We start from the raw sequence: 17,107 nt of genomic DNA, 5'->3' as shown, positions 1-17,107 counted from the left end.
GGCAGAACTCGCAGGTAAGCACGGCAAGACATTAAATCTGTGCAAATATTAACAGCAACAAAAAGCAGCAAGTGACCACAGCACTGTGTACCTGTGGTCGTAACTATCAGCCACATAACCCAGTCTTGACTTCACTCCTGGTTTCACCCCAGTCCCCAGAGCCGTAAAAATATGGAAGAAGCAGATAGTCGCTGCCTTCGAAGCTCGAAGAAAGGGGGCGGGGCTAACGCGCTAGAATCTACGAGAAAATCGAAAGGTCTGGTGCAACCCATTCAAATCCCAACCATGTTCAACGTGCGAAAAGACAACAGTTACAACCGTATCAAACAAAATGACAATGCACGCAGAATACCTAATGCAACAAACTCACCAGACGTCATAGAAGAGGAGGCGCCGAAAGTGCCGGAACCTGCGAAAAAGACATCCAACAGAGAAGAACATACGCAGAGCGCCGCACCGCCGGGCACAGGTATGCTGTTATCGCTACAGCCCCCCCGGAGGGGAGGCGGGGCGAGACAGCGCTGATGCTCATGGAGGTAGCGCAATTGCGTGTGTTGAAGATGCCGAGAATGATTGCAAAGCAAGGCAGACGGAGATGACGGCCCCAGTTCAAGTGAGAGAGTCGGGAAATCGAGAGGAGGAGTCCCGAGGCGGTGAGCAGGAGCTAGACGCCCAGAAAATAAATCAGGTCGACCAACGGCCGAGGCACGCCACACCTATAGTTGCAACCGTGAGCATCAGTGCTCAGGTGCACGCAGTCTACACAGAAGAAGAGGTGCGAAACCCAGCGGGAGCAACACAAATCGACAACATCATAATGGGAGATGAGCCCACGGAGCCCCTCCTATCAAGGGCAGAAAATCATAAGAAGAGACCAAGAGAATCAAAGGAAAACACAACATGGAAGACAACCACGCGAAATAACATGAAACATCAGAAGAACAAAAAGGGACAATTGCGAAAAAAAAAAATACTGTTAATCGTAAAAGCTTGCAAAGCAGCAAAGATGGACTATGTAAAACCACAGGCATCACAACAACAAGAAAAACTTCAATGAAATTGCTGACCGAATCAGCTGCTAGCCAAATCCAAGAGATGCAGTGAACTATCTGATGCAGAAATACTAGCAGCAGTAAACAACATCATGCCACTAGCAAAACAGCGCAAAATGAAACACACAACAGGAAGTGGGCAAGATTATGAAGTAGCGACAGACGAACAAACGCCAGATATAGGGGATGAACCAGCAGTAATCAGAGACAAGGCAAATGAGGAAAAGGCGGTAAAGAACAAAGAAACAGTCATAAGTCCCATGACAATAGTAAAAGCACAAATCATCACGCTCACTGAAGTAAGAGATGCTCACAAAACAAACAGAGAAGTGATAATGCCTGAGTATGTACCAACATTGAAGGAGGGACAGGGTGGATTACAAGAACTAGACAAGGAACCAGAGGTAGAGAAGAGGATAGAACCTGATCACAAGGAAGCACTTGTAAGGATTATACCACAAGAAAAATCTGCAATATCTCAGCCCATAACAATAGGGGGAAGCGAGATAGAAATAATGAACAGCCCGGTGCAAAAGAAAGTTACGAGCCCATACTCCAGACCCACATCAGGACCAAGTGCCCAGCAGGACATCGAGGAGCAAGAAGACCAAGTTAAGCAGCAGAAAATTAGAACACAGCGTACAGATTTAGAGAACAATGCATCACCATCGAGAACACAGAACCCTAGCGGTGGGCCTCAAACGCCAAGAAGAAGATATAGTGACTTTCCGCATGTGCACAGTAGGAACACTGCGTTTCAATCACCGAGCACTTCGCATGAGACCACGACAAAGAAAACGGATCTATTAAGTATTATGTCATCTATTACAATTGCACTAAACCCCTTTTGCAAACTGTATGAGACACTAAACGACACAGTAAAGGATCAACAGGTCACTTTAGCTATGGTTCTGACGAAAGTCCTCTTTCTGGAAGGATACATAACAGCCAATAAAAGCAGTCATGAAAATAAGGAACATATTGATCAAACAATCAAATCTGATGGGCAAAATCATAGTGACAGGAATGGGGCGCTGCATGAAGCCAAAGACAAGGAAACCAAGCTGAAAGAAGCTGAAACTCAAACTGAAATGGTTATCGATCTAACGACGGAACAGAAGATAACTAAAAGTGTAGAAGTCAAGACTCAAATGAAAGACAAAATGGAAAAAAGGAGCATTAGCGATAAGCAGCCCAAAAGTAACACAAAGCACACACCAAAAGTGGTCCTAATATTGAACAAAACCCCCTCACTTAATGGACAACAAGAGGATGGTGTAGCAACAACATACAAAATGTTCGACAAAACAAACGCGAATAACGAAGTCAATACGGGAAACACAAGAACTCGTGTAGACAACAACAGGGATCCACCAATAGACAAGAATGACGCAGCGGCGAGAGTGAAAAATTTGAAGACAGCAATGGCAGCGCCAAAAGACATGAAATTGCAGAGAAATCGGCAAAACCAGATGTCAGACAAAGAAAATAAGAACTGCGGCAAGCAAGTAGCAGAAGAGTCGGTGGCGACAATAAACCAAGAAGGAACATCAGAGCCTGATGACACACTAATGAATTTTAGCGTGTATACAGATGACGTCGAAAATCCACCTATAACGCCAGGATACACAGATCAATTGACAAAGACAAGTCATCGTTCAGTATTTGAGTCGTCTCCAAAAACAAAAAAAGTTCATAACAAGGCAGACAAGGAGCGAGACTTTGAAACCCTTGAAGAGAAACGAAATCGTTTGATCTACCATGTACAAAATAGTGAGCGAAAAAAAACGGACATGAGAAAACAAAACTTTGTGAGCAATGAAAAAACAAAATCAGAACTGTACAATCAAAACAAAAGTAGTGATGAAGTAAATAAACATCTTGAGCAAACGCGAAAAAGAAGTGTGAGCCTAGAAGGGAAATTGGAATTCATACGCACACACAACAAACCGCAGTATCAGCGACAAGAATCAAAAAGAGAACAACAAAGAGTCACTTATGAGAGAGGAACAACAACGAAAGCAAACAGTAATCATGATAAAAGGCGAAACCAACCAGAGAAAAGATCCACGGCAGCACAAGGCTCGACTGCCCGTAATATAAGGCAGGGGAGAAGAATAGATGAGGACATCGAAAATGTCAAAATAAACAATAAAAGGGAGTGCAGATGGATGATCAAAATAACACAAAGGAGTTGCAACAAAGAAGAGGTCATTCTGAATAGAAGAACAATTTTGGCCATATTACATCAAATGCGCGACCTACGAAGCATAATATCAGAAGACATACAAATTGTGGAACCTTGGCATACCAGAAAGGGGGCAGCAGCAATATTATATCTCAACTCCAGCACGATATGCCGAATGATTGGGAAACATCACGATGATTTCTATAACCATGGATATCACACAGAAGAAATCACAATAAATAAACATCAAGCAAATACAGAAGCACAGTTGAACAAATCGGAAATCAAAAGAGAAAATAAGAAAATCGAATCAGGCAATAATATGTTCACCGACCAACAAAGAGTGGAGAACTTGCAAAAAGAACACAAAAGAACACAGGCCTATAAAGTGGCACAAAGTCGACGCATGAGGGATAACAGAATACAGAACAGGGAAAGCGAAATTAACAAACATGCCCCAACGCAAAGTAGAACAGGCGAGCAAAACCATACGACAAAGGTACAAAGAAGTCAATCCGACGAGAAGGTGATAATAAGATCGGGGACACAAAGAGTAGACAAAAGTCCGACCACACAGAAAAAAGAAGCTCCACAGAACATCAAAACAGGACTATGGGGTTGGCTACCGAAAGCATTGTCTCGCCGACATAATAAATAGCCATTCTGGCAAGATAAGACGGCAACAAGCGACCAGAACAACGAGCGGGGCGAAACTGTAAAGTTATGCTCATGGAATACGAGAGGACATTCCCACTTAACCACACTAGGAGACCCCAATCTTGGAGAATTTGATATCATATGTCTCCAAGAGACATGGCTGCAACAAACTCCAACGATGGAAGGCTATCAGATCATCCTGGCACCTGCAGCAAGGGGAATGAAAGGACGTCCAACCTCAGGACTGATGATAGCATGCCGAAATGGATGTGGAGCATCAATGGAAACAATAATAACCTCCAACCAGTCAATCCTAGCAGTAATATTCGCCTGGAGAGAAGAAAGTAAACAAAAAGTGAAAAACAAAAAAGTTATTATAATTAATACTTATTGGAACCCAGCAACAACAAGTGCAAAAAAACTCAATGCAATGTGCGATGATGCAATAGAGGTAGCCATGCGCGAGCATCAAGTAACAACAATACTCGTGTGCGGAGACCTAAATGCCAGCTGTAAAACAACAAAAAAGGCAAGCAAAACTATAGCACAGCAAGCCGCGGAACAACGCGGCAAAGAATGGCTCAAATTCACCGGCATGCATGGACTTCACAATGTAGACGAGGCTTTCCCAGTAATAAATAGAACACCAACCTGGGAGCGTGCGCCTTTGGCAACCACGATCGATTACATCTTTGTATCACAATCACTACTGCATCACATCAAAGAGTTCAATGTGCGACGCACGTCTATGAGTGATCACAATATGTTGGTAACATCATGGCTTGCAGAGAACAACAAAAGCTGCCAAAAGTTGCAAGTCGAACCTAATGCACAAGGAACACGAATAAAAATAAGTGCGAATGAGATCATTAAAGCGGCAGTAAAATACGAAGCAGACGCACTGACATCAACAGTGCCCGATATTGATTATCAACATCTGCTAATTCCGCATATATGTCCGACAAAAAGAAGAGGACACATGATGAAAACTGATACAAAACAAGCATATAATAAAGAACTTACTGCAAAAAGACGTGAGTACAGAAAAGCGCTACGTAAAGCACTCAAAAAGTCCATCAATGAAGTACCTGCAAATATCAGGAATATTAAATCAAGATACAAAGCATGGGTAAGAGCACATAGATATAAATTGTATCAAGCTAATGCGGAACAAATTACCAAGGCTCTTATTACAAACAACAGCAGAAATTTCTGGACTCTATTAAGAGATACAGAGCAAACCCTTGAGAGACAAATCTTGAATAACATTAGTCAACACGCGTGGGAAAAACACTTTGAAACAGTTTTCAAAGCAGAATTAACAGAAACCAGCATTGAGCCACAATCGAAAGCAATAAATTGGGTCAATGTAGAAAATAAAGAAGACATCCTGGATATAATCAAGAACTTAAAGAACTCCAGAGCACCTGGCCCAGACGGCATTACCAACGCCGAACTAAAATAATATTGAAATGAATGGACCAGCTTCATAAGTGCCATATTTAGACGCTGCACAGAACTAAAGTCCATACCTGAATCATGGACAAAAGCCATAATAGTTCCGGTTTACAAAAAAGGGAACTTAACGGATCCAACAAATTTTCGACCTATTGCGTTATTGGACGTGATAGGTAAGGTATACGCAACGTTACTAATGAAAAGATTTCAAATATGGGCTGCATCATTAAAATGCAACGATGAATATCAAGCTGGTTTAAAAAAAAATGCAGGAACCACGTGTAACATTCTGGCGTGTAACATTTTAAAAAGCAAAGCATTGCAACACAAACTGCGTCTTTTCGTAGTCTTCATTGACTTCACTCAAGCTTTCGATCGCATTGAAAGACCGCTCCTATGGAGAAAATTAGAGTGGAATTGCCCTGAAGACATATTAGCCCCGATACAGGCTCTGCATCATGAAACCAAAATGCAAGTACGTCTCAGCCGAGAAGGGGACCTGTCAAACGAAGTCAAAAGCACCCGAGGAATAAAGCAGGGATGCCCGTTGGCTTCAGCGCTGTTCATCACCTACATTGGCGATATTCAAGACATTGGGAAAACAATAAGGGTATTCCCGCCAAAAATCAGAACCACAGAAATTGGCCATCTCCTATACGCGGATGATCTCACTTTTTTTGATGAAACACAAATAGGTCTGCAAAGGAAGTTAAGTGCCCTACAGCAATACGCAACAAGCAACCACCTGGAAATAAATATAAGCAAAACAAAAGTCATGATCTTTCAAAATCGTGAGAAAAAAAACATCAACTTCAGATGGCGGCTGGGCCATACCGAAATCGAGTCTGTCACCTCATTTATTCTTAGACAGCTCACGCCAAGAAAATACAATGCAAACGGAACTGTTCGGAAAGATAGACAAACTAGCGGCCCAAGCAAAAGCTATCGGGATATATGGGAAAATATGGGAAGTATTCACTTGTCCCAGTTTTAAATTTTTACAAAATGAAGGTCGTACCTATCGTGACATATGGGATGGAAGCAATGCCCATGATGCCAAAGCAAATATGGGCAAAACTGGAGGCCCGATTTTGGCGAAAGGTATTGAAATTACCCCAATCGACATCAGGGGTGGCCATACGCCGAGAACTCAGCTTGCAATCTCTAAAATGCACAGTGGTGTGCAACACCATAATGCTTTTTAGGAAAAGCAGAATGGACACCAGCAATAAGATCTTCAACATGATCAAATGCGAAATGGATGCCAGAAATTGCCATATGCTAACAGCATGGCAAGAGGAAAACCTAGGTGTACTATGTGACATAGCATCGGATGAACAAGAACTGATTGAAAATCCATGCAAAGTCCTACAAAAAATTAAAGATGCAGACTGGGCAATGACGATCGACATTACAACAAGATCGCAACTCACGGCTCACTTACCATATAACATATTGAAACGAAACGAGCTGCAAGGCTTCATAAACCAATTTCCAAACAAAAAGGCGCAAAATTTAATCTTACGAGCACGACTTAATATAATGAAAACAAACGAGATACTGCATATTAGAGGACAAACATCAACTAATGAATGTCGATTTTGCGATAATGCCAGCCACCCTGTTAAAGAAACGATAAGACATCTCCTCATGTCATGCCCAGCAACTAACCTCATCAGACAACAGTATCTGTCACACATGCCCGGCTTTAACATATTACATGAGGAAAATACATGGTGGTGCAGGCTGATCGGAGGTGATAAAAAATGTTAGACTACATCGAGCAACAACTAATCAACAAAAATGGGTGTCAGCAAGAACAAAGACAACCTTGACCACAACATCTAGCAAACAAACCTTCAAATCTATGAACTGTACATAGACAACGACAAATTGACCAGACAAACAATCTTATGAAATGATGAGAAAATCTGTATTGTAGAAATCTTATGTGATTAAACAATAAAAAAAAAATTACCTACCTCTCTGTAATGTTCTTTCTAATAGACATTCCTTGCCGAGATTCCTCATCTATGATATCTATCTCCCAGCGCAGTTGCTCTTCTGAAACTTTTTGCCGACAGGCGGCGCATCACAGCTCTGCTTGATGCCCCTACATGCCGAACATGTCTTCAGGACCAAAATATAACTTTTATCTCTAGTACTCTAATGCAAGGCACTGCAGATCCAAGGTGTACTAGCTATCCACCAAGAGGGGCAGGTATGGAGGGCGATTAGGAATCTGTGAGAGAAACATCCATCAGAAAGAACATCAGAGAGAGATAAGTAATTTGTTCTCCAAATGGATTCCTTCCTCCCACAGATTCCTAAACTTTGATAAACTCTCAAAGCAGTACAATGACCTGGCGACGGGACGGTAGCAAGGATACGACCCAAACCTGAAAACTCAGGAGGATAGTAATGCCAAAACGAGCATCCAGACCAGACATAGAATGCAAGCAGTAATCCTTAGCGAACGTGTGCATAAAAAGCCCACGTAGTTGCTTGGCAAATATCCAGAACAGGGACTCTACGCTGCAGTCTCAGCCCTCTGCTGGAGCGAGCGCTGAGAGCTTCAGGACCTCCTTGCAGCCGGATCATAGCATTGCGAGACGCAGAGAAAAATCCATCGAGTCAGGGTCTGTTTGGTAACAGGCCTGCCCGTTCGGGCACAGAGTAACCAACAGAAAGATGGTCATCTGGCGTGGTCTCCCTTGCCCTAGAGAAATAGAACTTGAGCGCCTGCACCGGATCCAGCAGATGAAATGCTCCTTGGAAGGATGAAGGTGAGGAATAAAGACAGGCAGATGGATTATTTGAGAGATGGAAACCTGACACCACTTTGAGAGATGGAAAACCAAGACCACCTTCCGAAGGATGGAGGGCCTCGCTCTCAAAGTCAGCGTTTCTTTGGATAAAACTAAGTAGGGAGGTTCAACTCGCAATTCCTGGGGCTTACTCACGCATCTAGCATAAGCGATGCCGACCAGGAGAATCACCTGAAAGGGTGTGCAACCTTAACGAACAATAATGAAGGGGCTCAAACAAGTGCCCATGAAAAACATCAACACTAAATTTAAATCCCACAATTGGAAAGACTGCATAGGAACTGTAGGACTGTGGGGATCGTGAAAAAGAAGCCTCGCTGCAGAGTCCTCATGAAAACTGAAATGGCAGAAAAATACCCCTTTAACATACGAAAATGCAGGCCCGTCAGGACCGAAGACAGAAGAAATTATAACAGAGAATTGGGGTGCATATCCCTCTCCCAGCACAAAGACGAAAACTCACACTACCTGCAGGCATAGATGGATTTGGTGGTGGGTCTTCTAGCACATAGGAGTACATCCATAAGGTCCTCTGACAAATACCATGACTTACACCTTAGCCTTTCAGCAGCCAGGCCAAGTGAGGGAGAAGGTCAGTCCTCTGTGACAGATGCCATGGAGGGCAACTGGTCAAGTCCAGCAACTCTGGCTACCACGCTCTCTGGGCCCAGTCCGGAGCGAATAAGATCATAGACCTGTACAGCGGCAGTCTTCTGAGAACCAGCAGTATGACAGGGATCGGCGGGAACACAGAGCAGGTTGACACCCCACTTGGCTGTTAAGGTTTCCCACAGAGGTGAGCCGCTGTAAGAGATATGATGTTCTCCAGCGCCCAGAACCACAATCGCATTGCTTCTATACACAGAGTTAAGGAGCAGACACCACAGAGCTTGTTAAGGTAGTGCATGGCTACAGTTTTGTCTGTCAGGATCAACACAGTCTTGCCCTTCAAAGGCGAAGAAAGGGGCCACGGTCAGCCTGATTGCTTTCAGATCCAGCAGACTGATTTGTTCCCGGCACTCCGACGGGAACCACATTCTGCTCACCCTAAGTTCTTGGGAAGGGAGCACCCCAGCCTTTCTGGTACCCATTTGTGACCAGAGTCACCTGTGGCCAGGTTTGACAAAACGACGACTCTTTAAGGGAGCTGACCTTCACAAACCACCATTGCAGATCTCCGGAGACTCTCCGAGACCAGTAGAAGGTTCGATGTTCGTCCCTGAAACTATGACCACTGTGAACTCAGAAGCCATTGCAACAACTTCATGCGCAGTCCGCCCTCTGGAACCACTAGAATGCAGGAGACCATAAGACCCAGCAAGCACTGCTGAAAAGCCGAGGCTGGAACCTTGCCTCTGGTTGGAAAACTTGGATCATCTCATAGATGTTTGTGACTCTGTCCTCGAGCAGGAATCCCTTGCCCAGGCGAGTGTCGAACACTGCTCCAATAAATCGGATGGAATGGGACAGTGGAACCCAACACGTTTTGATATTCAGAGAGAGGCCCAAGCTGTGCAACAGACTGCATGCCCCGTACAGACGTGCCAACGCTAGGACTGGGCAGCGGGCTAAAACAAGCAAGTTGTCCACATAGGGAAAAACATGAATGCCTTCCCTTCTGAGGCGAGCCACCAATTCTGCTAGCAGCTTGATGAAAGCCACGACTGCTGCAGAGAGTCTGAAAGGTAGGCCCTGGAACAGGTAGTGAATGTTCCCCAACTTGAATCACAGGTCCTATAACTCTTGTAGATGGCCACAAGAAAGTAAGAATCCTGGAGATCCAAGAAAACTAGCCAGTGGTTCAGGTGCAGGGACTTGTACAGTTGAGAAGTTGCAGATCCAAGTTGGGTCTCAGACCTCCGTCCTTCTTCGACACCAGAAAATAGGTTGGGTAACAACCCTTGTGTCATTCCGAGCAGGTTACCAGTTCTATGGACCCTTTTGCTAAAAGATGATGGATCTCCTCCAACAGGAGAGGTTCCAGGGGCAAGGGATGGGGCACGGCGGTGGTCTGGCGAGCGTAGGGCAAAAGGGAGGCAGTACCCCTGCTGTATGGCCCATGCATTGGAGGTGATCTCTTTCCACTCCTTGCCAAACATGCATATTCTGGTTCCCACTGGGGACAGATGGCCGAAGTCCACAAGAGAAAAGCTTAGCGCCAGGGGCTGTGGAAGGCACAGTGGAGGTGGAAGCCTCCCTCCTCTGGGACAATGCTGACCTCTACCTCTATGGGCATAAGTAGGAAAGGGACGACAACCCCCCCCAGCGCCCCGCCAGCTGGGATAGCGGGCCACTGTTGCTGCATGCTAGTTTTAGCAACTTATCGGTAGCCTTTGAGGCCTGAAACTTCTGCAAAGATTCATCGCCATTGGTGCAGAATAAGTTCATGCCATGAAAGGGCATGTCGGGAAGCTTCGCTTGGACGTCTGTAGCAAAACCAAATATCCTGAGCTAAGAGAATTTTCAAAAGACTGTGCTCTTGGTCATCACCTTTGCCATACAGTCTGCAGTATACAGACCAGACGGCAGTATCTGTCAGAAGGCTTTCTTGCCATCCCTGATCAGGGACTCAAAGCCCCCACTCAGGGATGTGCTTGTTTGCCTATGCCATGACCGACCAAGTGCTGTGCTAAGAGAACATGGCCAGAGCACAAGACTTTCACACACGGAGACATACACTTAAAGAGCTGAAAAGCTTCCTTCCCCTTGCGTCAAGTCTCTTGCTTTGCCTGTAAGGGGGCAAAGATGCATGGGAAAGAAGTGGTCTTAAGGTTTTCCGTAGCGACCTGGACCACCAAACTTTCAGGTGAAGCATGGTCAGAAAGGAACATGGGGTTCGAGGGTGGAAGCCTGTGCTTCTTCACCAGGTTGTAATCTACCATGAGGACTGAAGTCAGTTTGTCCCTGAGTTCCAGCACTGGTCCCTCTGCCTGATTGAAAGGCAACACCTTCTCCTTCTTTGGATCCTAGTCCAGGATGTCAGTAAGCTCATACAGAACCTTCAGACGTGAAGGGGTAGACAACCCGAAGATGTCAACCACCTTTGCCATCAGGTGCCTCCTGCAAGTCGGCTACAAGGTCCACCAAGCCTACCAAGTCCCCCTGTTCCCCATTAAACCCCTTAGGAAAGTGTCTGCCTTCCCTTGGGTGCAGGGGTTCCAGTCCGAAAGGTACTAGGTGCCCTTTCCTGCCATGATTGCCAATTAAATGGGACATGCATCTTCTTTTTGGGAGCAGGCCAAAGTGCCCTGCAATTCTGGTGAAGACGGTGCCATGAGAGAGGGAATGGCATGCAGAGATGGAACGGTGTGACCTTTGGACGTGACCTTGCTGCGCATGCTTGAGGATTCCCTGAGGCTTGTCGGAGCAAGATGGGATCCATCAGCTTAAAGCCATTGGTGCGGGGATCACTGATGCTGAGGCCGTGGCCACTGGCGCCCTGGCAAAGAAATCAAGTATCTTTATTCTGAACACTTCCCATTCCTCTGGAGTAGCGGACTGAGCGCGAAAGGGTACCTGTGGGGCAGCCTCCTCTGCTGCGTGTTTGGAGTGGTGGCTCCTCTTCTTTGACGAAGAAGAGGGATGCCTCAAAGAACTGCCAGGGGATCTCAACCTCATGTGGTGCTTCTTTTTCTTGACCTTGCGGACATGGGAGCGTTCTTCGTTGCCGCGGTCTGCACCCGGCGACCACTAACGGGTCCACTTCTCACATCTCTCTTTGTGGGGGGAAGGTAAAGAGTTTCACCTCATGTTCACAAAGTGCCTTTGGTTGCATCGCTTGACACGACATGCAATCCTGCGTGTCGTGGTCCTCACAGAGACAGTGCAGGCAAATCTGTTGCGGATCCGAAACAGACCTTTGACACCAACAATCCACGCAGGATTTGAAACCCAAGGATTCCCTCGGATTTGGCATTGCATCTAATAATGAAGAACACGATGCGAAAAAAAATCAAATATGTTTTAAGAGTGGTGTTCTTAAAACGAGCAGAGTGCGCAGCACCTCTACATTTACTTGCCCAGACAGCATGTCCGGTGCAGGCCGCGTAGGGGCATCGGGCAGAGCAGCGACGTGCCCCCCTTGTGCCGGAAATGTTTTGGAAGAGCAGCTGGGTATTGTTCAGTAATGGACATGAACGAGGTCTGTAGTTGAAGTACTAGCATAAGTCTACGATAGCTTTAGACAAAACAACAGACACTTGAACTCAAGTAGCAATGGCATTGAGAGATGAGCAAGAACAATTTCCTTTAAATGTACTTAGTTTGCACAAACTCATTGAGGACAAGAGCTTATAACATACTTGTCTGTAACAGACACAATGCACGCCAGTAAAGTGTTAAAAAATATCATGAGCTGTTTCCTTAGATGGTGTCTGACAGCAGTTTGTGCATCGTTGGATTCATTTTTCACTTGCGATTCACTCTGTTCCAGTAAGTCCAACAGTGGATTTGGGTTCTAAAAAAAAAACAAAATATCAATCTTTAGATGATGGGTAAATTATGCTGTATGCATTATTTTATTTTAAACAAAACAGATGACGGAACAAAAGAGATCTATGCCTGAAAGATTAACAATGCATATAACTATTTGTAACAACACAGAACTTCAACTACTTAAGCCTTGACAAAAATTAAAAGGAATAATCATTCAAAGCAACATACACAATCAAACACTCACAATTCACAGGCTGATTTAAGGAAGACATAGGAGGAATTCTTGTTCACTTAGTCATTGCTCACCCTCCTTCACACCATGGTTCAGACATGCCTACATCACCATGCAGGTTTTTTTTAATAAGAGGAGCGGTCCACGTTAACATTTAGGGTGGAACCTGCATGCCACAGATACTTCTACACAGGCACAACCACTATAAATAGCGTGCAACGATCACACTCTATTCCGTACGGTTTTGGTTTTGCCCCACTGTGCCATGACAGGTTGAATCATGCAAAGGAGAGAGAGCAAAGACTAAGACAAATAGAATCACTATCCAAGTAATACTCCCTTTCTCTGTTGTGCTCCTCTTCCTGCTGATGAACCTTGTAGGGAATCAGTTTAACAAGATTTACACCTGGGGAGATGGCTATAGCATCAATTAACCACGTTCAAGTGGATAGGTTGCGCAAACAACTTGGCCAAAAGATTCATCCCTTCTGCAGAAAGCATCCAAACAATGCTTGTACAAACAGAGTTTTGACCCAAGTGGCTGCCCCACACATCTCCAAGACAGGAGACCGTTGTTACCTTGGCTTTGCTTGAGTGTCCATGAAGTTCTAGCGGTACAAAACTACCTGGAGGGTCACAGAAAAGAAATGCAGGAGAAAGTCATCTAGCTAAGTCTATTTGTAGTCCTGAATGATTTAGTTCGATCAAACTACAAGATCAATAATGTGGTGAATAAGGAAAAAATGACTTAAGACCAGTTATATATTTTATTCAAATTCTTGCCAGGTGTTTTCAGAGTGTTAAATTAGTCAAATCTTGTCTCACAATTTGTATAGTCTCCAAGAACTGGTCTTTTTCTTGGGTAGGCTATTTTTCAAAGGACACTTGGTCGGTCCCGACATCTGGTGATTCAAGGCTTTGGGACATAAAATCAACATTGCCTCTGCATGAGTCAATTTGATTCCTGTAACAAACATAACATTAATTAGCACAATGAATCTGTTCTTCCTTTTCCTTGGTTCAGGATTCACACACTCTCCTTGAGAGGTATTAGGAACGTGCTTAGGTTCCCATAATGCAGCTATCAACACGCCTTTTTTTGGTGAGTCTGTAACCACAGACATCTATTTCTACAAAAGAACGGTCTCTCCCTTTCCTTACTTTAGGATTCTTCATTGCTCCTGCAGAGATAGTGGCAGTGTAGACTTCAAGTCTCCTTCACGTTCTTCTCTTCAGGATTCCCAACCCCTTCTACAGGAATACGGACTTCAACTTCTACAGTACAATAGACTACTTCCCTCATTTCAGGGTTCACATTAAGCAGAATGGTGAAGAACAAATGACTTGCCTTTGTTGACATTTTCTCTGATGGATTGGACTTTTTTTCGAGGCAATGTGATTTGTTCTAATATTTATATTCACAAATGCTGCTAGGTATTATGATCCTATCATTTATTTTGTCTAACAAATGTTGTTATTTCTACATCTGATTTTACTTGTATAAAATATTCTCGACTTTTGGTCTTGGCAATGCTAGTTCCCTAACTTCCTCACTCTTTGACATGCACAGACTACATGCACAAAACTGCTCTCTGGCAGTTTTTTATGACAGGTTTATATTGGACCATGTGAACGCTGGAACCGGTTTTGGCCTGCTTACACAAAGAATTGGTTGAAGGACCATGACGAGTTGTTACGGTGGGAGGGGCGAGCAAAGCTCCTTGGCGGGAAGCACACAGAAATAACTTGTCACATGATACATCACCTTGATAGTTGCAACAATGCACTCATGCCAGGATGGTTTTGTAATGTATGTGTGTGGGTCTGGAGGTATCTTGCCATAGGAAGGCCTCAAGGATACCTATGTAATGTTCTTAATCTTAGTTCTGAATTGTCACCTGACCAGTGACCTATAAAGTTTGGGCGTCGAGTCAGGTTGTTGCAGTCAGTTCCCGTTAGGCAAAGATATATGTAGACTTTTGTCTTGCAAGACAAATAAAAAAATTACTTGCCTCTCGATATTGTTTTTTCTGATGGATGTTCCTGCCACTGATTCTTCATCTACGATATCTACCTCACAGTGCAGCTGTTCTTTGGAAACCTTTCTGGTTTCAGGGAGGCTCTGCATTGGCTCCACACAACGCCTCGAAGTGCACCGTGCCGGAAAGAACGCGGGTGCCAGTACATATTGAGGTGCCTCGCCCCGTGACCTTAGTTTCACACTTTTGCCCTAGCAGTCTAAACTATGAGGACCAGCTGATCCAAGGTGTGCTAGCAATCCACCACAGGGGCTGGTAGAGGGGACGGGGGGGTGAAGAGAAATGTGTGGGTGTCACTCACCGGATGGGATGCCTGCTACAGCACAGAGACCCGAACCTGCTTTGATTGCAGACCCTCAGTTCGACCTAAACCAGGGCCGCCTCTCTGTTGAGGGATAGAGCTCTTTTCAACGATATGCCCCAAGACCGTTTTGGATAAACAGCCAAGTGAGACCGATCACTTAAAAGAGCGGGAGCACACACCGCTATGACCACCAGCTGTACAGAAATAAACACTGTTTAGTAATAGGGTGACAGCAATGACCAAGAAGACCACTTTGACTAAGATATACCTGAACTATGATGGCTTGATTGTTCTTGTACTAAGCCCCACCCTGGTTGTCCTAGAGGGAAGATCGATCACTATTTATCTATTGGATGTGTGTAAGGACAACCCATATAAGAGAGAAAAAGTGTATCCACTTAAGAGTATAACGTTCTTACCATACGATGTAGAGGAGGAAAGGTCATTAAGCAGTCTCACGATGACTTGGATAAAACAAAAAAAAAGGAAGGTTAGTACAGGAACTAGCCCGATGGAACGAGGAGCGCACTAGGGTCGGGGTGGTGCAAAATACTGCAACGCTTCCCCAAGTGCACTTACAGGTGGTGCTTCCCCAGGAAAGATGCAGAGTAGAGGAAGGTCTCAAGGATGTTTGTCTTATACAGAGTGATGCAGGCAATATGACCAACAGGGTGGGGTGGGAGGATCAGGTAAGGATAATAGTAAGAGCAGAGCAGAGAGATACTTGCAGTTGTATGCTTTGTTCCGGAAACAATTCTTGTATACAGGCGCAGGTCTGGTTACACGTGGAATGGTAACCAACGTGGAAGAAGTGTTTTCAAATGAAGTCTGTTAACCAGGCAAGTCTGATACACAGGAATGGAAGTAACCGCAGCAAAGGGCGAATTAAACACAGCCCTTGCAGACGGGTGATGTTCTGATATATGGGAAGTGGTATGCAGAAGCAAACGAAGCAAGGGGATTTCAAAAGGCAGTGCGTTAGGCAGGCAGTAATCCGATACACGGGAAGTGTTTGACAACAAGGTAAACGAAGACGGAACTTCAAGGGAAACGCTGGGAGTAACTTCAATGGGAAGCAGCGTTTGCCATTCCTCACAGTGTTATGAGTGGATCAAAGTGAGGCTCGGGTTTCCCATTGGCAGCATTCGGGAAACGATGCAGGGATGATGGGACATGTAGTTCCAATGTGGTGCGGGTAGCAGCAGCCACGGCAACAGCACGTCTCCATGGCAGCCTCCATTGCCTATGGAATGGAGCTGCAAAGCGCCTGATCCTATGGCCAAAAAGGGCACCAGGCTTCTTAGATGGATTCTGGGCTGTAAGATGAGCAGGTCCCTTCAACCCACGGGATGCCGCTGAGCCCTGAACCGTAACAGTGGGAGGAACATCCATCAGAAAGAACCTTACTGAGAGGTAAGCAGTTTGTTCTTTAATGGATTCCTTGCCCCCACAGATTACTCATCGTTATAGACTCCAATACAAGTACTTTGATCCAGAAGATGGAGGAGATCAAGAAAACTACCTAAACCAGAAAACTCTGAAGGACCTATGAGGGTCAGAAATGAAAGCCGGACACAAAGTTGTCATGGTTTCTGAGGAAAGACTTTTATTTAAAGGAAAATGGATTTGGAAAATGTCTCTCTCACCCTATTCCAAAGAGGAGTTTGCATCCCTAAAAACCAAGTATCGGTCTGTGTCAGGATGCCAATAACTGAAAAGCCACCCTTGTGTTCAAATGTCCTCTCTCCTGACACTCACACTACACACAAGACAAAGTGTAAAAGGAAATGTCTTGAACCCGATATTGGCAAAAATGTGCTCACAACTGAAAGCTAGAATAGCTCCAATTAAAATGTTCTCCAAGGTGAAAGACCTTGGACCCAGAGGGTTTGTTTGTTTGTTTAGATTTATAATG

General features: G+C 44.7%; 1 protein-coding gene across 1 annotated transcript in view; it reads right to left on the bottom strand.

Moving 5' to 3' along the window:
* Window positions 1-17,107, bottom strand: part of RTTN (rotatin) — a 2,784,523-nt gene that overhangs the window by 1,110,218 nt on the left and 1,657,198 nt on the right. The window contains exon 28 of the mRNA XM_069620779.1: window positions 12,485-12,639. Coding sequence (XP_069476880.1) covers window positions 12,485-12,639 — 155 coding nt within the window. The remainder of the gene's footprint in view (window positions 1-12,484; window positions 12,640-17,107) is intronic.

The sequence above is a fragment of the Ambystoma mexicanum genome, chromosome 5q (assembly GCF_040938575.1).
Source record: "Ambystoma mexicanum isolate Mex_15411 chromosome 5q, UKY_AmexF1_1, whole genome shotgun sequence".
NCBI lineage: Eukaryota > Metazoa > Chordata > Amphibia > Caudata > Ambystomatidae > Ambystoma > Ambystoma mexicanum.
Note: the sequence above shows the minus strand (reverse complement) of the source record. Positions and strands in the feature narration are given on the sequence as shown.